Genomic DNA, 23,861 nt, shown 5'->3' with positions numbered 1-23,861 from the left:
ACAAGGTCAATTATAATGTTACAAACTTTAATTTAAATCAGAAAACATTTGACCAAAATTAAAACATTAAGGGGAAAAGCTACAATATCACGAAGCATTGCAAATGACATAAACGGATTAAAAATAATCGAAAAATATAAAACTACTCATTGATTATATACACTACCAGTCAAAAGTTTTTTGGAGTTTTATTTATTTATTTTTTTTTTGTTTTATTAATAAGTCTCTTCTGCTCACCAGGCCTGCATTTATTTGATCCAAAATACAGCAAAAGCAGTAATATTGTAAAATATATTTACTGTTTAAAATAACTGCTTTCAATTTGAATATATTTTAAGATGTAATTTATTCCTGTGATCAAATCTACATTTTCAGCATCATTAATCCAGTTTTCAGTGTCACATGATCCTTCAGAAATCATTCTAATATGCTCATTTGAGTTCAAGAAACATTTTTTTATTATTATCAATATTTAAAAGAGTTGATTAGTTTTTTTCAGTATTCTTAGATGATTAGAAAGATCCAAAGATCAGCATTTATCTGAAAAAAAACGCTTTTGTAACATTATACACTATAACATTAAAAAGCTTGGAGTCGTTATTTTTATTTATTTTTATATTATTATTTTTTTAATGTTACAAAAGATTTCTATTTCACATAAATGCTGTTCTTCTGAACTTTCTATTTATCAAAGAAACCTGAAAAAATTCTGCTTAGCTGTTTTCAACATAATTTATAGCAGCATATCAGAATATTAAAATGATTTCTGAAGGATCATGTCTGGAGTAATGATGCTAAAATTTAGCTTTGAAATCACAGAAATAAATTACATTTTAAAATGTATTAAAATAGAAAACAGGTATTTTAAATAGTAAAAATATTTCAAAATTTTACTGTTTTTCCTGTACTTTGGATCAAATAAATTCAGGCAGAATACACTCATTAAAAAAAAAAAAAATCTTTTTGACTGCACTGTAAAAAAAACAAAACAAAACTAAAACACAATTTGTTGAATCAACTTAAAATAATCTGTTACACTGCTGCCTTAAAATTTTAAGTTCAGTCAACTCAAATAACTTCAGTCAACTTGAAATGTTAAGTTGTACTAAGTGACAACTTAGATATTTGAGTTGACTAAACAAAAAATTTGGTTTGTTAAACTTAAAAGCTGGGTTTGTTACCCAAATGCCTTAAAATGTTAAGTTAAATCAACTCAAATATCTAAGTTGTCATTTAGTACAACTTAACATTTCAAGTTGACTAAACTTTTTTGAGTTTTCTTAACTTAGAATTTCAAGTTTTAAGTTGACTCAACGTTTTTTTTACAGTGTGGTACTGTTTAAACATAATATTTTCAATTTAAAGCAACAGATGTAGGCATGAAATTATCAAATGCTTAAATGAGTCATTGAAAAAGATACTTGTTTTATGTGGAAAAATAGATTCAGAACAGAGCAAATGCTTAGACCTGATTTCTGGATCAACACACCACATCGACTGTTTATATATCAAAACAGTAAGGAGTCATTTGAATTATTTGTGCACCACCTAATTAATATTCATGAGCCTTTGCTACTCATGACGTCAAAGCCAGCATGTATGTGCAAATAAAAATAACTGTTCCTGTAGCTCAAATGGCAAAGCATGGCGCTGACAACACCCAAGGTTCCCAGGAGCACACATAGTGATCAGATACCTTGAATAAACTGTAAATAAAGGCAGAGAGCGTGTGACTGCGAGCGCGAGGCAGACGGAAGATTGAGTTTGATCATAAAAAACACGGAGGTGTTAATGATTTAGATATAAATGGTTGATAGGTGTAGTGGTTGACACAAATTCCCAAGTCTCAAATATGTGTTTATCTGTTAAAAGCGGGGAAGTGGAAAACAGCGTTTCTGCGCACGTGTCCACAGATGCGTGTCGCAATTACAGCAGACTTTTTCAAAAAGGGATGCAGTTAACCAGCTCTGTCAGCGTGTGGTTAAGGAGCATCGCGGTGATGGACACATTCTCAAAGCATGACTGACGGCTGGACGGGATGCCGAAACACAGACACTCTCCATCTCTCGTGCTTGCTTGCTCTTCCTCTATCTCTACTGGCTGGCATCACTTTTAGGCTAATTACTTTAGCAGCCAACACTGGAGGAGCTCTTGGACCGAACCCAAATGGGCCATCAGCACCAGAGCTGTGGATAGTTCAACTCCACACTCGCTCTGATATACTGCATGCTCTCACACACGCACACTTGCAAAGTCTTCTACTGCAGTTAGCCTGTTACAGAGGTCACAGAGTTGAATTATGGGAAATATAATAAGAGCTTTAGAAGTGTGGAGATGTGTTCATTGAGATCATTACAAAGGAACATAATGAGACAAACTCATGCATAGATGTGCATGAAGATGTTTCTTCAACAGACAGCACTTTATTTTCCAAGAGTTGAAATCTATATGTAACGAGAATTTAACTTTTTTTTTCGCTTTAAATCATGCTTTCATTGTTTATTTTTGCCTTTCGTGGATCACAGACTTTAAATATTGAATAGAAAAATCCAGCATAAACCTTTAGAAAATACACCACCGGCCAAAAGTTAGTGATTCTTCTGTTCATTTTTTTTTAAAAGAAGTCTCTTCTGCTCACTAAGGCTGCATTTATTTGATCAAATAACATTTTTACAATTTATAATGACTGCTTTCTATTGTAAAATATTTCAAAATTTAATTTTGCTGCATTTTCAGCATCATTACTCCAGTCTTCAGTGTCACATGATCCTTCAGAAATCATTCTAATATGATGATTTGCTGCTCAAGAAGCATTCTTGATTATTTTCAATGTTGAAAACAGTTGTGCTGCTTAAAAAATGTATAGAAAATGTAATACTTTAAAAAGAAATATTTCCGAATGTCTTTACTGTCACAGTCATCAACTGAACGCATCCTTGCTGAATACTTTTTTTTTAAAAAGGGAAAAAATACTGACCCCACGTTTTAAATGGTAGTGTATATGAAAATATTTTTACATGTATGATGCCCTTCCAATATTTATTTGTAATTAATCAATTAAATTAATTTTTAACATCAGTTGTTAACCGCATACTGCTCAAATTGACAGTGAAATGCTAGAAATCATTAGCAATTCAAATTCTGTTTTTTTCCATTTAAATTTTTTTTGGTTTTATTATTTTTTTTTTTTTTAAATAAGAAAACACATTTAATTTTAAAAGCATTTCTAATTAATTGAAATCATGAAAAGTACACAATTGAGCAGCAATTTATTTAAAGTTGAGTTTTATTTATTTATTTATTCATTTATTTACCAAATTCTGTGTTTTCCATTAATTTTCTGGATTACATTTTAATGGATTCATACATTTTTCAAAAGCATTTCTAATTAATTGATTTTATTTAAAAAAAAAAAAAAAACTTATTTTATTATCATTATTTGTATTTTTCAGAAATACTGTGTTGGTGTATTAAAAAAATTCTGCTGAATATTCTGGTAAATATTTCTTCTGGTAAATATTCCTTAAAAAAATAATGTTTTAATAATAATTTAATTTTTAGTAGTAGTAGTAGTACATTAAGTAATATATTTCTGTAACAATTTCTTCAAGTTAAACCAGTGAAGACCTTTAATTTTCTGTTTGTATATGATATGACGATAGTTTTTCTCAAAAGAACCAGTAAAATGCACATGAAGTGACTCTCAGTTCTAGAGATTATGTTTATGTGTTTATGTACTCATACTCATAGTAAACAAAACTGCGCTTCTGCGCCATTTATTCAGACAGATAGGCAGAACGTGCTCATATTTAAATAGTATTTTTGCAGCTTAATAATCACATACACACATTTTGATTAAAGACTGCTGACCTAGTTTTGATTTATTCATCCAAAGTTTGACAAATTCCGTGACATTCCGCATTATACAGTACATTTATTTTTTTATGACTGCATTCCGTGATTCAGTCCATTTTTCACATCGTGGAAATCATAGGGCTCTACAGTTGAGATGTGTTTTATTTATATGGAATGACACTATTATGGAAACATTAAGAAACTTTCAGACAAAATAAAATTCGCCCGTTATATATGTATTCCTGCTCTTGAGCATTCTTAATAGACGCATGAAAATAAACTAGTAAGAGTATAAAAAGTATGTTTTAGGAGAGTTTATTTCAGTTCACAGTGCTAAAAATGGCAATAGTTGAAGAAACACCCCTTGGCTATTTAGCACCTACACTACTGGACCTCAGAGCTTGGCTTGTATGTTCAGAAATTAATTATATTAGACAAGAGCAAATATAGGTCATGTGGAATTTGCAATGCAAACACTTTTGCTCTCTGTCCCTCTTCATCTACGTCTCTCTTAAAGAGAGGTAGTTCACTCAAAAAATAAAAATTCTGTCATCATCTGCTCCCTATCATGACATTTCAAACCTTTCACTTTTTCTCCGTATCTGTTTATTTTATTTTATTTGAAATATATTACACTAAATTACTTGAAATATACACTCCTAAAAATAGAAGCACCATTTTGAACAGTTTCTAAAAGAACTATTTTAAAAATATATAAAGAAATGTTCCGTGGATGGTCAAGGTTCTTCACAGAACCGCTGATGCCAAAAAAGAACCTTTGTTTTTAAGAGTGTAGCTTATTTGAATATCAGCATATGTGAATGAGTAGTTCTTAAACACGAATCCGATTACGAAGCAATTTTCGACAAATACTGTGTGAATAACATTCTGTTTTTTGTTGTAACATTCAGTTTGATGTTGAAGGGCTAGTAAAACTGATTACAGTGATATCTATGCATCATTACGCACTGATGGGCCTCACAAATGGCTTCAGAATTCATTCTAAAGCAGTTTACATCCTATTACGACTTCATTACACGGGACACGTATTGCTTATGGATCGAGTATTGATATCAAATGTCACGAGCGCACGCTTCTTCCCTCATCGTTTTGCGTTTCATCAGCCGCTCATCTCGCACGCAAACGCGTGTACGCGCGCTCTCCGCTCGGCCTCAGGTGTTTGGGCACAGCCATTACTTTATCAGGCTGTTTTTTCCTGCTCATTCAAACGGCTCCCTGATGAACGGCGCCCCCGCGTTCTACAGAGAGAGATTTTAATTCGTATTATTATTAAAAGAATCACTCACTGCAATCTGTTGCAAAAACACCATCTGCTGGATCACTCGTAGGACCTCCGTTGCTTATTAGGCAGAATTAGACAATGATTTCCTCTCCTCTGCTTTGCATTCCTTCTCCCTCCTCTCTCAACTAATTCAACTTAAGTTGTTTTATGGCACTTCGCAACTCGCTTTTCTGCTGCATTTCATTCCAGTGATTAATTCCCATGTGTTCATGCGTTCTGGGATGAGCTTAGAGTGATTGGCAGAGGGGTTAACTCTTTAACAGCCTGGGGAGAGATGGGAGTTTTGTCTGTAGGTGTGGAGGCGATCAGATGGAGATGAATTTGGCCTGCGTCATATCTAAATTCATGCCGCCCTTTCATTTTCTATTTCACGCTCGTTGTAATATCAACTTAAAACACCCCCAATAAGTGTTCTTTTTTTTGCAAATACTACAATATAAATTAATACAATATTTATAAAAAATTATATGCACATCATGATAGTATATGTTATTCCGACTTGAATTTTTCTAATTTAAATTAAAAAAAAATATATTTCAGTAATGTTGTCAAATAAAATTTTCAGACACACTAAAATAATGAAAAAATATGCCATAAATCTTAAATAGTCTTGAAACCAGGCTTTTTGAAAAAAATAATAATTATAATCTCTGTTTTTTTATATTTATAAACATACACACTACTGTTCAAAGCTTTGGGTGTTAGATTTTTTTTTCTTTTTAAAATAAATGAATAGTTTTATTCAGAAAGGATGTATTAAAAGTTTTAACGATCAAACATTTTACATTAAAATAAATGCTATCCTTTTAAATTTTATATCCAAAGAATCCTGAAAAAAAGGTTTTTATATAAAATATTTTAAATAGTTGTTCAATTATCAAATTATGTTAAATGTATTGATTAATTAATACTGTATTGATACTGTATTGATGAATTAATACAGTAAAAAAAAGGGTTTGAGCACCAAATCAGCATGTTTAAATCATTTTTTGAAAAATTATGTGACACTGAAAACTGGAGTAATGACAGCTGAAAATATCGTAAAATAGACAAAGTTAATAAATAAATAAAAAATACATACTTTTTTAATTTTTTTTTTACTGTATTTTATATCAAAATGTTCAGTCAAATAATTTTTTGATTGAATTATTTTTAATGTATTGATTAATACTGTATTGATTACTATTGATTAATACAGTAAAAAATGTTTGAGCACCAAATCAGCATATTTAAATAATGTTTTAAAGAATTATGTGACACTGAAGACTGGTGTAATGACTGCTGAAAATATGGTAATATGGAAAATGTTGTTAAATAAATAAATAAATAAATAAATAAATAAATTCTTTTTTACTGTATTTTTGATCAAATAGCATTCAAACAAATATTTGTTTGATCAAATTATGTTTAATGTATTGATTAATACTGTATTGATTAATTCAGTAAAAAATGTTTGAACACCAAATCAGCATATTTGAATATATAAATATTTTTATTTTTTAAATATTTTTTTTTACTGTATTTGTTCAATCAAATATTATTTTAGATCAAATTATGATCTAATTGATCAAATGTCCTTTTAAATTATAGTCTCATGCTTTTTAACGTTATAATATATTTGCATAGTACAAATCAGTAGTTTTCAAAATTCAGAAGAGCAAGAAAAGCCCTGTTTTTTGTTTCTACACATATATTCTCCTGTCTTGTCTCTGTGATTCCACGTGGAGTTCTGGCTCTGTTTAGGGTTCCAGACTCTCACTCAATCTCCCTCTCTATCTCTCTGCTGTCCCCAGGCGGCAGCGAGTCGTCCTGGGATAAAGAGAAACTCCAGTCCCCCCCCCCTCCTCCGGAGCCCAGCATGGTCTGGCTCACGCCGGCCTCTCCGCTCAGCACGGCCTGTCAGGGTCTCATCTCTCTTCCCTACAGCAGAGTCATCTCCTGGCTAACCGTGAGTCATTCATTCATCACATCCACTCATTCACTTGATCACCAGCTCCAGGTGTATTGATTCCGCTCAGCCCGATTGAGCTACACGTCGTGTTAGTCATTCATTCTTGGGTTCAGCGCATACTCCCGCTCAGGCCGCCCATTTAGACTGTTCTCACTGTCACTGTATAGTGTGTTCATGACTATCTTTTTTTTTTAAAGACAACATAAAATAGAATTTTAAACACATTTTACTTCTGTAATGTGACATTTTTTCCGTTGGGATTTGACTGGATCGTAAAAAAAGAGCTATGATATTTTTGGTTAATATTATTTTCCCCCGCCTACACAATCTTAGCTACATAACCATAAACGAGAAGTTATCTAACAAAAATATATGAATAAATTAATTAATTAAAAATTAAATTGCAGCTGTTTTAGTACAGTGATGCTGCTTTGAAACAATCTGTGTTGTATAAACAGCTATATATGAAAATTTCATTCATTTTGTTCTTTAGCATAACGAATCTGTACTGACAAATCAGTTTTTTAATAAATCAAAACATTTATTAAAGGTGAATTGTGGAAGCTTGTTTGCTGAACACACCCCTCTCACCCCCTGGTCAGACAATCTCATAGTCCTGCCCCCAACTTTATGCCATTGGTTGAGCCAGTGTTGCTGTGTCAGGCTGGTGTGATTGTTTTGATCTCACCTTTACAAAAGAAAAAGGGTCAGTATTCATAGTTTTCAGTCATGGGACTGGCGTAGAGATCTGGAGGGCAAAACATCCATAGAACTGCAGCATGGTCAATTTTCCATCTGTTTCAAGTCACAAATATTTAGATCACCTCAAAAGAAAAAATACAAAGAAATGTGAACAAACCGCAAGACATACAGCACCTGCTGCAGTATTTCAATCACTAAAATGCTTAATGTGAAAAACACGTGCTTTAATGTGATATTAAAGGATCAAATTCAATATATACAGTTGAGGTCAAAAGTTTACATCCCCCTTTCAGAATCTGCAAAATGTTAATTATTTTACCAAAATAAGAGGGATCATACAAAATGCATGTTACTGTTTATTTAGTACTGACCTGAATAAGATATTTCACATAAAAGATGTTTACATGTAGTCCACAAGAGAAAATAATAGTTGAATTTATAAAAATGACCCTGTTAAAAAGTTTACATACACTTGATTGTTAATACTGTGTTGTTATCTGAATGATCCACAACTGTTTTTTTGTTTAGTGATAGTTGTTCATGAGTAAACTGTCCTGAACAGTTTAACCTTATTCAGGTCAGTACTAAATAAACAATAACATGCATTTTGTATAATCCCTCTTATTATAATTAACATTTTGCAGATTCTTTAGAATCTGGGGGGTGTAAACTTTCGACCTCAACTGTATCTTCTTAATGATGCATGTAATATATAGACAAGCAAATGAGCCCAGAATATGAATGAAACTTTATGTGTTTTTTTAAGAATAAATTTGAATAAATTAAGTATGCATTCAAATAGACATGCTAAAACACAGAATATGATAGCAATAAAACATATGGTGAGAAAAAATATAACATTTCATAGAGATTAAACTGGTGTGAAATTATATGTGTTTCATGATTTTAATTTAGACATTAGCTCTTTGATTAATAAAATGTAATTTAACTATTAAAAAGGAGTTGAGAAAAATTAAAACGGGAAAAAACGGAATCCAGAAAAATGTTAAAAAGAAAAAATGGAATTTGGAAAAAAATAATAAAACGGAATTTGGGAAAAAAATAAAACAGATTTCATAGGTCCCTACTGATGGAACGCCACTCTCTCGTGAACACATGTACGGCAGTTAGTGGAAGCTAAAGATTTGTTTAAAAATTTTAAATATGGATATTTTTCACTTCAGAAGGCCTTTATTAACCCCCCAGAGCTGTGTGGAGTACTTTTTATGATAGATGGATGCACTTTATTAGACTTCAAAATCTCAACACCCATTCACAGCTATTATAAAGCTTACAATAGCCAGTACATTTTTTAATGTAACTCCGATTGTATTAATTTGAAAGGACAAATGTACAGTACATATTACATACATACATACTTAACATACAAGTTAACATAGTGCTTTAATATTACTTCGTAGTCTTAGTTTTGCCTTCCAGGTAGGCATTCCTGTAAGAATATGACATCATTTGAAAACTACAGTATGAATTGATTTCATGTTGTCTTTAAAGTATAAAGTGAGGTCAACACAACCAAGTAAGTTCCATATAAACAGTCTCTCTCTATCTCTCTCTGTTGTTGTCTCTTCCAGGGCTGGACCTGCCGTTTATGATGATGCCCCACCCCCTGCTGCCCGTCAGTCTGCCGCCTGCCTCCGTTGCCATGGCGATGAACCAGATGAACCACCTGAACACCATCGCCAACATGGCCGCAGCTGCTCAGATGCACAGCCCCCTGTCCAGAGCAGGAGCGTCCGTCATCAAGGTAACACACGCAGCCACAAAGTTGAGACTTCAGTGGCCAAACGCAGAAAAGTCATTCATTAGGGCTCTAATGTGCACTCAGATCTCTCAGCTAGAGTCAGCTCATTTTCACCGCGTGCACAGCACATCCGTCAGAGAGCTGCAGATCCCCTCGGATTGGAGTCTTGCTCCGCTGATACGTTAGATACGAGCCGGTCTCGCTCTACGAGCCATTTAACACCTGGGAGAGAGCTGTATACCAAACCGTCTTAATTTCTACAAGAGAGAGTTTGATTCGAAATACTCCGAGGAGGAATAACAGAATAAATGTTCTGTTGGGTCCGTGCGGAGCGCGTGTTAGGGAATATTAGATGCAGACTTTAAAGACAAACACTATCCGTTATCTTACTGCCATGTTCCCCCTGAGAGGAGAGCGTGTGAGTCAATTTACAGTTGGAGGAGGACACTTGTGTGTTTCTCCGAGATGCAGAAATGGCCCGAGGCGTACAGTGCACACACACTTTTACGTAGATATTCACTACCACGCACAAACGCACTTAAAATAGCAATAGCTTCCGCCTGTACGGCTATATAATGTACAGAATGTGTTTTTACAGTGAAAAAATAAGATCTTGGTTGATACCGCTAACGATTTACTGGACGACTTGTCCGGTCATGTTTCATTTAAGAATCAACTTAGTCCCAGATGTTTCTTCTAAAATTCCTTTGGGAAAACACATAGACACAATGAGGCAATTGCTGTATAGAAATGAATCAGAAAATTTAGTTTTGAAAGAATGTGATGAGAAATGTTGTAGAAAATCTGAGCACAGTTTGAGATATTGTTTGAGATCTGTGAGGGGCCTTTTTCAGGAGAAACATCTGATTTTCTAATTTTTTTTCATTTATATTTTATTAACAGATAAAAACAATAATACAATAATACAAACAGTTAAACCAAAATAAAATGAAATACCAATAATCATGACATAAATAAATAAATAAATGATCAAACAAACAAATAAATAAATCTCAGCCTCAGTAAACCATTTGTTCAGTGAAAAGGAATAAAGGATTTTCATTTTTGTTTTTGTTTTTTTGTTCATGGAAGTTGATGAGTTGATGGAAATCTTAAATCACTCCTTATCATAAGAGTGTTATTTTAGTATCGTTGATATATTATAGTTTTTGTTAATATTTTGAATTAGATTTTATTTTTATATTGTCTGTTTTCACGTTAGGTACAGTATATTTTATGTATTTTTTTATGTGTCTATGATCATTTTTTTTATTAGTTTTAGTTTATTAGTATTTAAATTATTTTAGTATTTCATTACAAACAAAAACAAGAAATAACATAAGTTTTAAATGCAAAGAAAATGTTTTTCATGGTTTCGGTTTTAGTTTTGTTCATTTATAATGGCAGGTCTGTTTGAGTCATTTGTAAAGAATATGTTAACTGAATCTTTTTATGTGTGTGACAGGAGTGTGTACAGGACAGTCCGTCTCCTGCTCCGTCTCTGGAGGAAACCCCTCGTCCCGGATCACAGCCCTCTTCCCACCCCAGCAGTAGTGTGTCCAGCTCCCCAAACCCACACACACAGAGTCCTGAACGCCTGGGTTAGTACAGACACACATACTATACACATTTAGTTTAAATATGTCTAATACCACCTCATAGACTGATTGTTTTCTATAAAGCCAATTATAATGACTTACAGACTAACCCATCCTATAAAGAAAAACTTTTTGTGAATGAAAAAGGCATAACAAAACAAAAACGTTACAAGTAGTTTTTACAAATTACAACGTTCCAGAAATTCTGGGGACAACTATGAGGATGCATGCTTTATCTTTATGTGTGCAGTTTTGAACCCGACCGATGGAGAACTGCCAGAACGAGACACTGGCATCAATATGAAGAAAATCCTTAAAGAGAAAGGTTAGTTCTACACTTCATCACACTAAAACACTGTCTACACCATTGTGTGTCGCTCACTTGCAGCGTATACAAGCGCAATCACGTAAACGAACTTTTGTGGGCAAAAAAGCTCAATTTTAAATAGTGCAGCAATGGATGAAACACCTTTTTCTCACACCTTTGTTAGTCAGAGCAACAAATTTGTGAGGAAAAACCTTATGTAAAATCTGCAGGAGGGAATTTTTCATCCTTTTGTGAAATTCCCCATTGCAAAGATTCCTACTGAAATAACTGGATTTTTAAAGAAATTTTGCAATGCAGCAGTAAATGAACACTGTATCCTAACCAGGTGTAATGCAAATTTCCATTCAAGTAATATCTCTGTCCTCATTGAAAGTGAAAATGCTTTACAAAAGTAATGCACAAATTTATGTGTTACATCTATAGAAGCCTGTTTCCACCAGTGAATAAAAATAAAAATAAAAATAAAAAATGTTATTGCAACTTTTTAATTTTATCTGACTTTTTTTTTTTCAGAATTGTGTGACATAAAACTCACAGTTGCAAGTTATAAAGTCAGAATGACAAAATATAAACTCGCAATTCTGACTTTTTTTCTGTTCTTGCAATTGAAAGTTATCAAATCAGAATTGTTGATATAAAATCGAAATTCTACACCCTCAAAATTGCACTTGTGAGTTAATATCTAACAATTCTGAGAAAAAAAGTCTGAATTGTAAGAATTTGTAAGTTATCTTGCAATTCTGTTCTCACAATGGTGAGTTTATATCACACAATTCTGACTTTTTACTGTAACTTGCAATTTTGAGTTTATATCGTGATTCTGAGAAAAAAGTCTGAATATGAACTTGCACATCTGCCTTTTTTCCTCAGAATTGCGTGACATAAACTCACAATTGCGAGTTATAAAGTCAGAATTGCCAACTTGCAAAACTGATTTTTTTCCTTAGAATTGTGATTCTGACTTTTCTCTTTTCTTGCAATTACAAGTTATTAAATTAGAATTGTGAAATATAAACTCACAATTTTGATTGTTTTCCCCCTCAAAAATTGGACCTCGCAATTGCAGAGTTTATATCTAACAATGCTAAGAAAAAGAAGTCTGAATTGTGTATGAAAAGTCAGAATTGTGAGATATAAACTCACAGTTGCAAGAAAAAAGTCAGAATTGCGAGACACATGAGAAAAAGATGTACGAGAAATTACGAGAAAAAAATTGCAAGTTTCTCACAGTTCTGTTCTCACAATTCTGACTTTGTTTCTCACAATCGTGAGTTTACATCTTCTGATTTGGAGAAAAAAAAGTCAGAATATAAACTCGCAAATCTGCCTTTTTTTCTCAGAATTGACCATGTGCACGCATTACTTCCTTGTTTTAGACAAACCAGCTCAGTCATTTCCGGTTAACTGTACTGTGTCGTAATAGTGTCCTTTGCTCGTTTTCTCTACATAATCCATTCACAGTTCAAAGAGAAGTTTTGTTTGTCTAAGAGGACCAAACGTCAATGTATACCGTATCAAGAATGTCAAACACAAGTGTAAAAAATTAGTAAATCCGCCAAATATGCGCAAGTCATGTAATATGATTGACAGTAATAACCGATTGAAACATCTGACAAGCCGATGTCAAAAATAGAGCTGTGCATTAAATGATTAAGACTAGATTCAGAGTAACAAAACTACAGCCCTAGCAAGTTTGTGTTGGTTAAATATAGGCTATTTAATAGCTTTTACAGTAGATAAAACTGTTACTAAATGTATGTAAAAAGATGTAGTTATTAAATTAAACCTAAAATATTTTAAATTCATATTTAATTCTTACACCATTAATATTTAACTTATACTTATAAGTTAAGTTAATATTTAACTTAATTTGCTGTACTATATACTTCAGTGCGGTAAAAGTACTAAAATTTGTTATACTAGTACTTTTATAATAAATTGAACAGCAAGACATGAAAAACAATGGGAGTTGAAATGGCAGCTGCAGCCAATGAGTGAACCTCTACTGCCATCTTCTGGTTAAAGATAATTTCATGTCATTTTCATCTTAAAAAGTCATTGTTTTCCGTTTTTTTCATGTCGTCTTTTTGAATGAAAAGTTTTTCTTTGAAGTGAATTTTACTGCACAGCTGAAGAACTAAGAAATAATAAAGGCTTTAAAATATTACACACTTTTAAAAATGTGTTCATGACTATGAAGGCAAGTTATTGATTATCAAGAATACTATTAAGATGTCATTGAAGAGCATCTCTAGCTTGCTAACGTTAGCCTAAACATTTATGAAAGTGTTTAGTTGTCAGCATTTAAATGTACAACTAGGTCTCTATGTACTCTCCTGGGATTACCAGGCTTGGAATTTGAATTATATGTTGTTAAATAATATGAAACCGAATGTTCATGCCACTATCATTATTTATGATCATTGCAATTATTTTTCTGATAAGAATGAGGCAGGAGAGCAGTCTCAACAGTCTCCACCGATATATAACACATATGAAATGAACGACACCAGAAATTTACGAGCTGGCTTATCATTATGCGGAAGTTCTAAAGAACCTTCCATGCATATGGTTAACTGCATGATATAAATTCTCAATTATGAGTTATAAAGTCAGAATTGTGAGATTATAAACTCCCAAAACTGACTTTTTGTCTTTTCTCGCAATTGCGAGTTATTAAACCAGAATTATAAAAGATATAAATTTGCAATACTGATTTTTCCTCCCTAAAAATTGGGCTTTATAACTCACAATTGCATTTCTAAGAAAAAAATAATTCAGAATTGTGAGAAAAAAGTCAGAATTGCAACATACAAACTCATATTTGCAAGAAAAAAATGGCAAGTTATCTCGCAATTCTGTTTTCACAATTCTGATTTTATTTCTCACAATTGTGAGTTTATATGACGCAATTCTGAAAAAAAAGTCAGAATAGTGAGTTTATATCTCGCAATTCTGTTCTCACAGTTCTGACTTTATACCTTGCAATTGCCAGTTTATATCTCGCAATTCTGACTTCATTTCTCAGAACGGCAAGTTTATATCTCGAAATTCAAAATTTTAAGAAAAAAAGTCAGAATTGTGAGAAAGTGTTGCAATAACATTTTTTATTTTTTATTCAGTGGCGGAAACTGGCTTCCACTGAAATCTGTATGAACATTTTTTACAAACAAATCATGATTCATCAGCAACTTTTGTACTTAAATTTTATCTAAACTACAGAAAATGTAGGATCTGCTGAAACCACATGTACACAACAGTCTATCTGGGTGGCCTCATAAATGTGTTAAAATGAAATCTTATATACCTCATTAATATTAAAATTTGCTTAAGAACAAAGCTTCCTGTGCGTATGAATACAAACACTCCCTGCAGTTATTAGTTTGCTGTACTAACAATACAAAAACCCATGTGGAAGACATATCACTCAGTTGTGAGATCTAGAGCACATTTTAAACATCGTCTCAGGAACAATGTAGTAAATGCAGCCGACTCCTGAATGATGTCGGTTTAACGCTGCCGAGTGTATTGACATCAGGCATAACATTTTAATGCGGACTGATGCTCGTTAGTGAAATTTACACCCCGTTGGTTTAGACTGGCAGTATATCAGCGTCACACACTTCTCTTTTAATTAATGACTTAATTAGGAGCTTAACTGAACATGTATGAAGTTCATATTTACGGCCTGTGCGAGTAGATGAGTGTAAGAGAGCTGTTAGAGCAGCTAAGTGCGTAATTCATCATTATAAGAAAATGTTTTTTTTTTCTTTTTCTACGACACGATACGCAGGTGTGTATGTGCGTGTGAGAATCTCAAATGTTGTGGTGTGTGTGGGCACCGTTTCTGGAGCGTAACTTAGTGTGTTGGTACAGCAGGTGGCGGCCCCTAACGCACATCACACACTGGGCTGCTGGGAGGAGACGATGCAAAGATGCCCCGAGGCTCTCTTAAAGAGATTCAGTGTGCACCTGGCCTCCGACCATATTTTATTAATGCGTCTGGAAAAAATCTACCCCAAACACGCACACACAAATGCGTGAATACCGCAAACCGCTCTTGTTTTTAAAAGTGCAGCATGCCGCATTTACTGCAGGGTTGAGAAAACAATGCAGGGCCCAGGAAATTTAGGTCACTGACCACATTCTTACAATGACTTGCAATGAATTTTTTTTAGTGCAAAGTCGCCGCCACACAGCCTTTGTATCTTTAAACTTGTATCAGTAGACATCTGCGCTACTTTATTCAATCTGAGCGTCGGTTTAACCTACATACACACCCACACGCACACAGCAGCGGGCCGCTCTGAACACCTGAGAGGATTGACTTAGTAAAGATTGGCCATGATTATATCAAATATGTCTGCTCTAGTTTACTTCTACAGTGCGCTGTCCAATTGTATTACATGCTGCTATGAATTCTCTTCCGTTCTTGTTAGTGTGTGTCTATTCATTGACCAGTAATTCATTCTCTCTTCATTTTATATCCTCCTCCTCTACATTTTTTTAAAAACCTATTAATCTGTATTTTTGCTTTTTTTCTGAATTAAACACTGCCATTCAAAAGTTTGGGATCAGTAAGATTTTTGAAAGATGTTTCTTAAAGAAGTTTCTTATGCTTATCAAGGCTCTGTTTATTTGATCAAAAATACAGAAAAATCTATATATATTTATAAATATTATTAGAATATAAAATAATGTTATTCTATTTTAATATACATTGAAATCCTGTGATCACATTTTTGAATTTTCAGCATCATTACTCCAGTATTCAGTATCACATGATCCTTCCGAACTCATTTTAATATGCTGATTTATTATCAGTGTTGAAAACATTTGTGCTGCTTAATATTTTTTGGAATCTGTGATATTTTTTTCCAGGATTCTTTGATTAATAAAAAGTTAAAAGGAACAGTATTTAATAACAACATAACAATATACACTACCGTTCAAAAGTGTGGGGTCAGTACGTTTTTATTCTGTCTTTTTTTTTGAAAGAAATTAATACTTTTATTAAGAAAGAATGTGTTAAAGTGATGTAAAGTGGCAGCAAAGACTTATATTGTTAGAAAATATTTATATTTTAAATAAATGCTGTTCTTTTTTAACTTTTATTCATTAAAGAATCCTGAAAAAAGTATCACAAAAGATTCCAAAAAAAAATACTTGGCAGTCAACATTTATAATTCTAATAATAAATCAGTGTTTAAAAATTATTTCTGAAGGACCATGTGATGCTTAAGACTGGAGCAATGGCTGATGAAAATTCAACTTTGCATCACAGAAATAAATGATTTTTTAAAGTATCTTAAAATAGAAACAATTATTTTATATTTTAATAACTTTTTGCAATATTACAGTTTTTTTCTGTATTTTTGATCAAATAAATGTGACCCTGGACCACAAAACCAATTTTAAATAGCACGGGTATATTTGTAGCAATAGCCAGAAATACACTGTATGGGTCAAAATTATCAATTTTTCTTTTTTATGCCAAAAATCATTAGGATATTAAGTAAAGATCATGTTCCATGAAGATATGCAATACATTTTCTACCATAAATATACCAAAACTTAATTTTTGATTAGTAATATGCATTTCTAAGAACTTCATTTGAACTTTCAAGGCAATTTTCTCAATATTTTGATTTTTTTGCACCGATTCCAGATTTTCAAATAGTTGCATCTCTCAAATATTGTCCTATCCTAACAAACCATACATCAGTGGAAAGCAGCTTATCTAGTCAATTGAACAAAATTATGACTGGTTTTGTGGTCCAGGGTCACAAATGCAGCCTTGATGAGCATAAGAGACTTCTTTAAAAAATATTGCAAGTTGTACTGATCCCAACCTTATGAACGGCAGTGTATGACCCACAACAGATTGGATTAGAAACCAAATTAGACATTTTCTGCAGAAAATGTGTGATGTTTGCCTGTGCTAAATTGCCACCATGTTTCTACGGTGTTCTGGGTAGTTGCCAGGATGTTGCTGTGCAGTTGCTAGAATGCTGCTTATTGGCCTAATTCAAAAAAGCCACCCTAAGTCTCTGTGATATTCTGGCCCCTACATATGGCTTGGGTCTATGGGATTTTTCACATTTTTAATTGCCTGACAGGTGAAAGTCTAGCCACTTAGAAAAACAAAAGCAGCATAATTTGAGCTATCATTTATATTTCGTAGAATAAATGGTGTTTGAATAAATAAATGGAATGTTTTGTATATTTTAATACCTACAACTTTATGTTTACTGTAATGCCTGTTTATTTTGGAAATATTTGTTGAGATCCATTATCAACAATGTAATAATATGTGACCCTGTACCGCAAAACCAGTCTTAAGTAGCACAAGTATATTTGTAGCAATAGCCAAAAATACACTGTATGGGTCAAAATGATCAATTTTTCTTTTATGCCAAAAATCATTAGTATATTAAGTAAAGATCATGTTTCATGAAGATATTTTGTAAATTTCCTACCGTAAATATATCAGAACTTAATTTTGATTAGTAATATGCTTTGCTAAGAACTCATTTGGACAACTTTCTTGTTATTTAGATTTTTTGCACCCTCAGATTACAGATTTTCCAATAGATGTATTTTGGCCAAATATTGTCCTATCCTAACAAACCATACAAACAATTACCATTATGACTAGTTTTGTAGTTTTGAGGTGTTTCACCTTCATGCAAAATTCCCAATCACATGGATTTAAAAGACTGGATTTCACCTGTAAAAGTTGGCTGAACAATGGTAAATGTGACAGCACCTCAAATCTAAAGTTAACCTAAAGTTAAAAAGATCAGAGACTCACAAATGTAGATTACTCGGGGCCCATTTTCCCGAATCCTCACGAAAGGGCCATTGAATTTTAAACACTGTTTGGCCTCTGTGTGTGTGTATGTGTGTGTGTCGGTGATGATAAACAAAGTGACGTGGTGGTACGTGGTGATGAATGGTGAAGCCCGGGGCCAGGAGCACTGTGTTTCAATGGGACTTTAGCGAGTGAACCCCCTCTCTAGCTCTCCATAAATCACTCTTTCTCTTTACCTCTCTTCCTCTCTTTCACTCAGGGCTGGTTGAATGCCAACAGGAGCTGCTCTCACTGCAGGCAGGGTCTCTCCTTTCTTCCATTAAAGAGCAAGAGGAAATTCTGATATTGTTCGGTGTGGTTTTGGTTCATATGCGAAGCATTTAGCACACACTAACATTAATCTTACAATCAGGCCACTGACTCTCGCATGCCTTTGAGAAAAGTGTGTAACGAAGCCATGCAGCGGATATACGAATGATTTCTTTTAGTTAAATAGTAAACAGAACGCTTTTAGTTATTACTGTTACAGTTATTACCGTAATTGATTAAAACCAAGTGACCAGCTTCAGATAAGTGATTCATTTACACCTTGATGAAGTACATTTCTATAATCTGGATGTCTGATATAAATTTGATTAATTCACCAACATACCTAATAGACCTGACAATGTGCTAAGAGTGTGTTTTTCATTGCTTTTGAAATCACTTTATTGTACACATAATGTCTAGTCCAGAGTCTATAGGTGTTGTATGATAGTGTGCTAATGTATTTGGCTTAAGCTGATGTGAAGCACTTTGGCTATAGAAGCACTTAGCGTACGTTTGCGTGTGCGAGAGGGAGCACGGGTAGGCCGGGACTTGTGCTCCGTAATTGCTCTGTCCAGTTTTCCACAGAGTAGATATGTAGCATCTGGTTACAATCAATGTTTCCCTCCGCTATTATGAAATTAGCTGCGCGGAAATGATTTGAAATGGCCTGTAATGATTTCTGATAGAAATGTGCGCCATTGTTTCGCCCTTTGAGATAAGCGTGCTGGTAAATAAGTCACAACAAACGTAAAAGGAACCGATCGCTTTACTGGGTTCCAAGTCAGGGATCAGGCCTCAAACGGCAAGCGCTTGGCTTTTGGAGCCTCGCGTTTTTAATCTTCATTTTTGTTTGTTTATTCGCAGGCTCCTCCTTCAGATATGTGCAAAGGGGACCATCCATGGGCTTTGAAGACCCTTTTTGATCATTAGGTTGATTGCTGTTCTAAGCGCGTTTGTGATGGTTTAATTAAACCAAGACCCTTTGCGGGGCCCCAGCGGCCCTCGAGAGCTCTCCGGCTGGAGGGTTTGAGGGTCTGCTTGCGGCGGCGCGCGGCGTTTCTCTTTGTGTTAACGACGAGGAACAGATATTAGGCGAGGAAAATCAATGACATGTTGGAAAGAAAAAGTAAACTGTTACAGTTAGCAATTTGGGGCAAGGTTAGCACGGTTGAAAGTCACCCCACAAAAGCGACATTTTTGGACGAGAACACAAGTGATAAATGATGTGCGCTCTATCTCCTCCTCTCTCCCTCGCACACACATTCACACACACAGATGAAGGCAGAGAGGAGGAGAAGGGTGAGGACAGGTGCTTGTGTTCTGCTCTGGTTCTGAGGGAAGAGTTGGAACAGGTTTTTGTCTCTCAGGCTTGCGCGCTCTCCTGTGCGGTGTCACTAACGCATCCGAAGTAAAGTTGCCCCAAGGCGGACAGAGATAGTCGCACCGATAAAAGAAAACAATAGGCGAGCCAGAATTGAGTAATGCAAATTACCTTTTTACAGAGAAAACAAAGCCATGAACGTATAGACATGCACAGGTTTAAAGGATTTGTTCACTCCTGAATTAAAATTTCGAAAAGAAATTAAGGTTTTTAGGGAAACCATTCCAGGATTTTTCTCCATATAGTGGATCAGTGGGTTGAAGGTCTAAATTGCAGTTTCAAAGCAGCTTCAAAGGGCTCTACACGATCCCAGCTGAGAAATAAAGGTCTTATCTAGCAAAATGATCTGTCATTTTATTTAAAAAATGAAAAATGTATATACTTTTTAACCACAAATGCACGTCTTTGTGCTTTATGCATTACATAATCACATTGGAAAGGTCACACATGGCTAGTTCTTTGTCTGTGTGCTTAAAAAAACTCTTTTTTCTCCTCCAACTTCGAAATTGTCCAACATCATTGTTTTACCTTTTTCTGTAAAGGGTGTTTGACTTTCTTTGCAGTTTCGCTGTGTAAACACTGGGTTGGTACTTCCACCAATGTGACTATGTAATGCGTGAAGTTGTGGACACAGAGCTAGTAAAAAAAAGTGTCCAAATTTTATTTTATTTTTTTTTTTAGAAAATGACCAATCGTTTCACTATATAAGACCCTTATTCCTTGGCTGGGATCGTGTAGAGCCCTTTGAAGCTGCATTGAAACTGCAGTTTGGACCTTTAACTCATTGGCTCCCATTGAAGTCCACTATATGGAGAAAAATCCTGGAATATTTTTCTCAGAAACCTTAATTTTGACTGAAGAAAGAAAGACATGAACATCTTGGATGACATGGGGGTGAGTACATTATCAGGAAATGTTTAATTTTAGAGTGAACTAATACTTGAACTCTACGTCATATACATATCAAGAATTTGTCCTTTGGTTCATTGTGATATCTCGTTTGAGCTAATCACATTAGCTTTTTAACCACTTAGCTCTATGCTAAGTTATAGGTTAAACTGTTATCTTGCTAACCAAAGGCTACCTAAAAAAAATAGCTGCAGCTGAAATCACATACTCAAGTATTTACAGCGCAGCAAAGTACAATGAGCACCTTCTGATATACACTGTAAAAAATCTTAAAATAATTTGTTAACTTGCTGCCTTAAAAATTTTAAGTTCAGTCAACTAAAATAAGTTTAGTCAACTTGAAATGTTAAGTTGTACTAAGTAACAACTTAGATATTTGTGTTTGCTAAACTTAACAAATGGGTAAGTAACCCGGCTGCCTTAAAAATTTAAGTTGATTCAACTCAAATATCTAAGTTGTCACTTAGTATAATTTAACATTTCAAGTTGAATAAACTTGAGTTAACTGAACTTAAAATTTTAAGGCAGCCAGGTTACAATTTATTTTAAGTTGACTCAAATTGTTTTTTACAGTGTAGCTAGATGCTAATGCTAGTCATTGCAGGTTGGTATCAGATGGATGTTCTCATTGTAAAAAACATTGTACTGTGCAAAACAAAAAATTGTGTACAGCCCTGAAACCAAGATTTGAGTACCGGAAATTGCTTTATATAATAGCATACTTGTAAAGGTTGACAAAATCAACCTTTATACACATACACATATGTAACCCTAGAGTTTCACAACAAAACCCGCCCTATTGCATTTCGAGTCCCCTGTTACAAATCGTGTTCTGGGGTTTAAAATACACATTTTTTTTGTTGGGGTTCCCCTGGTAAATTCGCATCCCAGCGGCTAAATATGACATTATTGGGGTTTGCTTCAACCCGCGACATCAAAAACAACCACGTACTTGGCAACACAGCCCTAGACCTCAAAACCAGTCAGCAACACATTGTTTGGGTCAAAATTATTGCTTTTTCTTTTATGCCTAAAATCATCAGGATATTAAGTAAAGATCATGTTCCATGAAGATATTTTGTAAAACTGCCTTAAATATGTCAAAACTTAATTTTTGATTAGTAATATGCATTGCTAAGAACTTCATTTGGTCAACTTTAAAGGCGATTTTCTCAATATTTCGATTTTTTTGCACCCTCAGATTCCAGATTTATCTCAGCCAAATATTGTCCTATCCTAACAAACCATACATCGATATGAAAATAAATATGAAAGCTTATTTATTTGTCTTTCAGATGTGTGACTGGTTTTGTGGTCCAGGGTCACATATAGCATTTACATTACATTTTAGCAAATACGCCAAAGGCCCTTTCATTTCATGAGGTATTTCAAATCATATTCTGCACCCTGTAAAAATAGACAAAGTTACAATGAGTTCACATTTCTAAATAAGGAAAATGAAAGAACTTTGGACTGCACAAGGGAAACTTTCTCCGGTTCTCTTCGGCGTCCCTTGAGACGCCTTCATCTCGCAGGTCCATTCTTCCTGTGCGCAGGTTAAGGGCTGCGGTGTTGACCTAGTATTCCTCTCATTTAATATTCCACCTACTGCTCTTCACACGCTAATTGGGGGAGAAGGAAGCGCTCATTAAGGCTCATTTCATGTACACATATTCATTAGGCGCAGGACTGGAGTGTCAGGAAAACGCAGCCTGGCCTCTTTTCTAGTTTGTTTACTTTCCTGTTTATTTGCAGGTGTATTTGTTCATTTAAATTGCCCTTTCCTGCAGTCTCCTGCAGACTTAAGTGAGAACGCGGCCAAATTAGTTCAGTTTGTTCTTAGTCTACGTCAATGTCTAAAAAGGAGGTTTCACACTTAGTCAGAGTTTGAACATGCTGGTTTTGTTGTTACACTGAGCCATAGAGCCGTAGTGAAAAAATGGCAAAAATGGATTTAGTTGAACTTTCTAGCTCTCCAATTGGTTGTATTGTTGAATGCTATCTGGCCTTCTTACTATACCTGGAAAAACTGCTTTTTCAGGTTCAGAATATTTAAGCCAAACAGGGCAAAGATCAATGCAGTGCCAGTTTTATAGCTCTCACAACACCAACTATTCTTTCATTTCACATTCCCACCATCCTCTATCTTCCAAGAACAGCCCAGACATGTTCTGCGGTCCAGCCTGCATATGGCTGTTAAAATGTAATATACACTAATACCCCCTCATTCACTTCCTCCTCCAACCTATTACTGCTAGGGTTTTATTGTCCTGCTTTCATCTTTTCGTGTGTATACGTATGTATCGTGGGGGTTAACTAACGAACATTGGTCCTTTGCTTTGGTTGAGCTCATTAAGTGCTTTGTGCATTTCCTTTTGGGGGCCTGGTTTTAATGTAGCTTGTTATTCTGCACTCTAGTGAATCAGGGGCCCCGTGGACCTCAAGTTTTGGAAGTGTAACCCCTGAGAATTATTTGAAGTTGAAGAACGAAATTAAGAGGTGATAGGGAGTGACTCGTGCGCTGTATCGCCTTCATTGACTCCCATTTACTGTGCCGGTAATATAGCTTGCGGTTTAGTGGTAGGAAGTTTTTGTGCTTTGTTGAATTTTTCTTATAGCAAGTCAACAAACCAGACGATTTCTCGTGTTTTAGGTTGTTATTTTCTGGTCTAATTAGCAAAAACAGTTTATTTCTCCATTGTCAGCAGTGAAAAGATGTACGAAGGAAGCTTGTCAATAACTTGAACGTAAACAAAATCTTTTTCACCCTCATTCTAATTGAATGACTGGATGTCGGCCATGAAATTTCACCAAGCATCTGTAAACGTGTCCACACTTTTACTGTAGTAAACACAATACACTAGGTTCTTTACAAAAGCCTCAATTTTCATATAAATTGCAGGTAATCGTCCAGTAACATATGCCTCTGTATGTTTGTGAATCTGCGAG

The 23,861-nt window shown here is 34.3% G+C and overlaps 1 protein-coding gene across 1 annotated transcript in view; it reads left to right on the top strand.

Moving 5' to 3' along the window:
* dacha (dachshund a) overlaps window positions 1-23,861 on the top strand; it is a 182,588-nt gene that overhangs the window by 133,923 nt on the left and 24,804 nt on the right. Inside the window, 5 exon segments of the mRNA XM_051092982.1 lie at window positions 6,952-6,993; window positions 6,996-7,106; window positions 9,404-9,576; window positions 11,039-11,174; window positions 11,422-11,496. Of these exon segments, the coding sequence (XP_050948939.1) occupies window positions 6,952-6,993; window positions 6,996-7,106; window positions 9,404-9,576; window positions 11,039-11,174; window positions 11,422-11,496 (537 nt within the window).

The sequence above is a fragment of the Labeo rohita genome, chromosome 21, assembly GCF_022985175.1.
Source record: "Labeo rohita strain BAU-BD-2019 chromosome 21, IGBB_LRoh.1.0, whole genome shotgun sequence".
In the NCBI taxonomy this organism is placed as follows: Eukaryota; Metazoa; Chordata; class Actinopteri; order Cypriniformes; family Cyprinidae; genus Labeo; species Labeo rohita.
The sequence above is the reverse complement of the archived record's forward strand: the minus strand, read 5'-3'. Positions and strand labels throughout refer to the sequence as shown.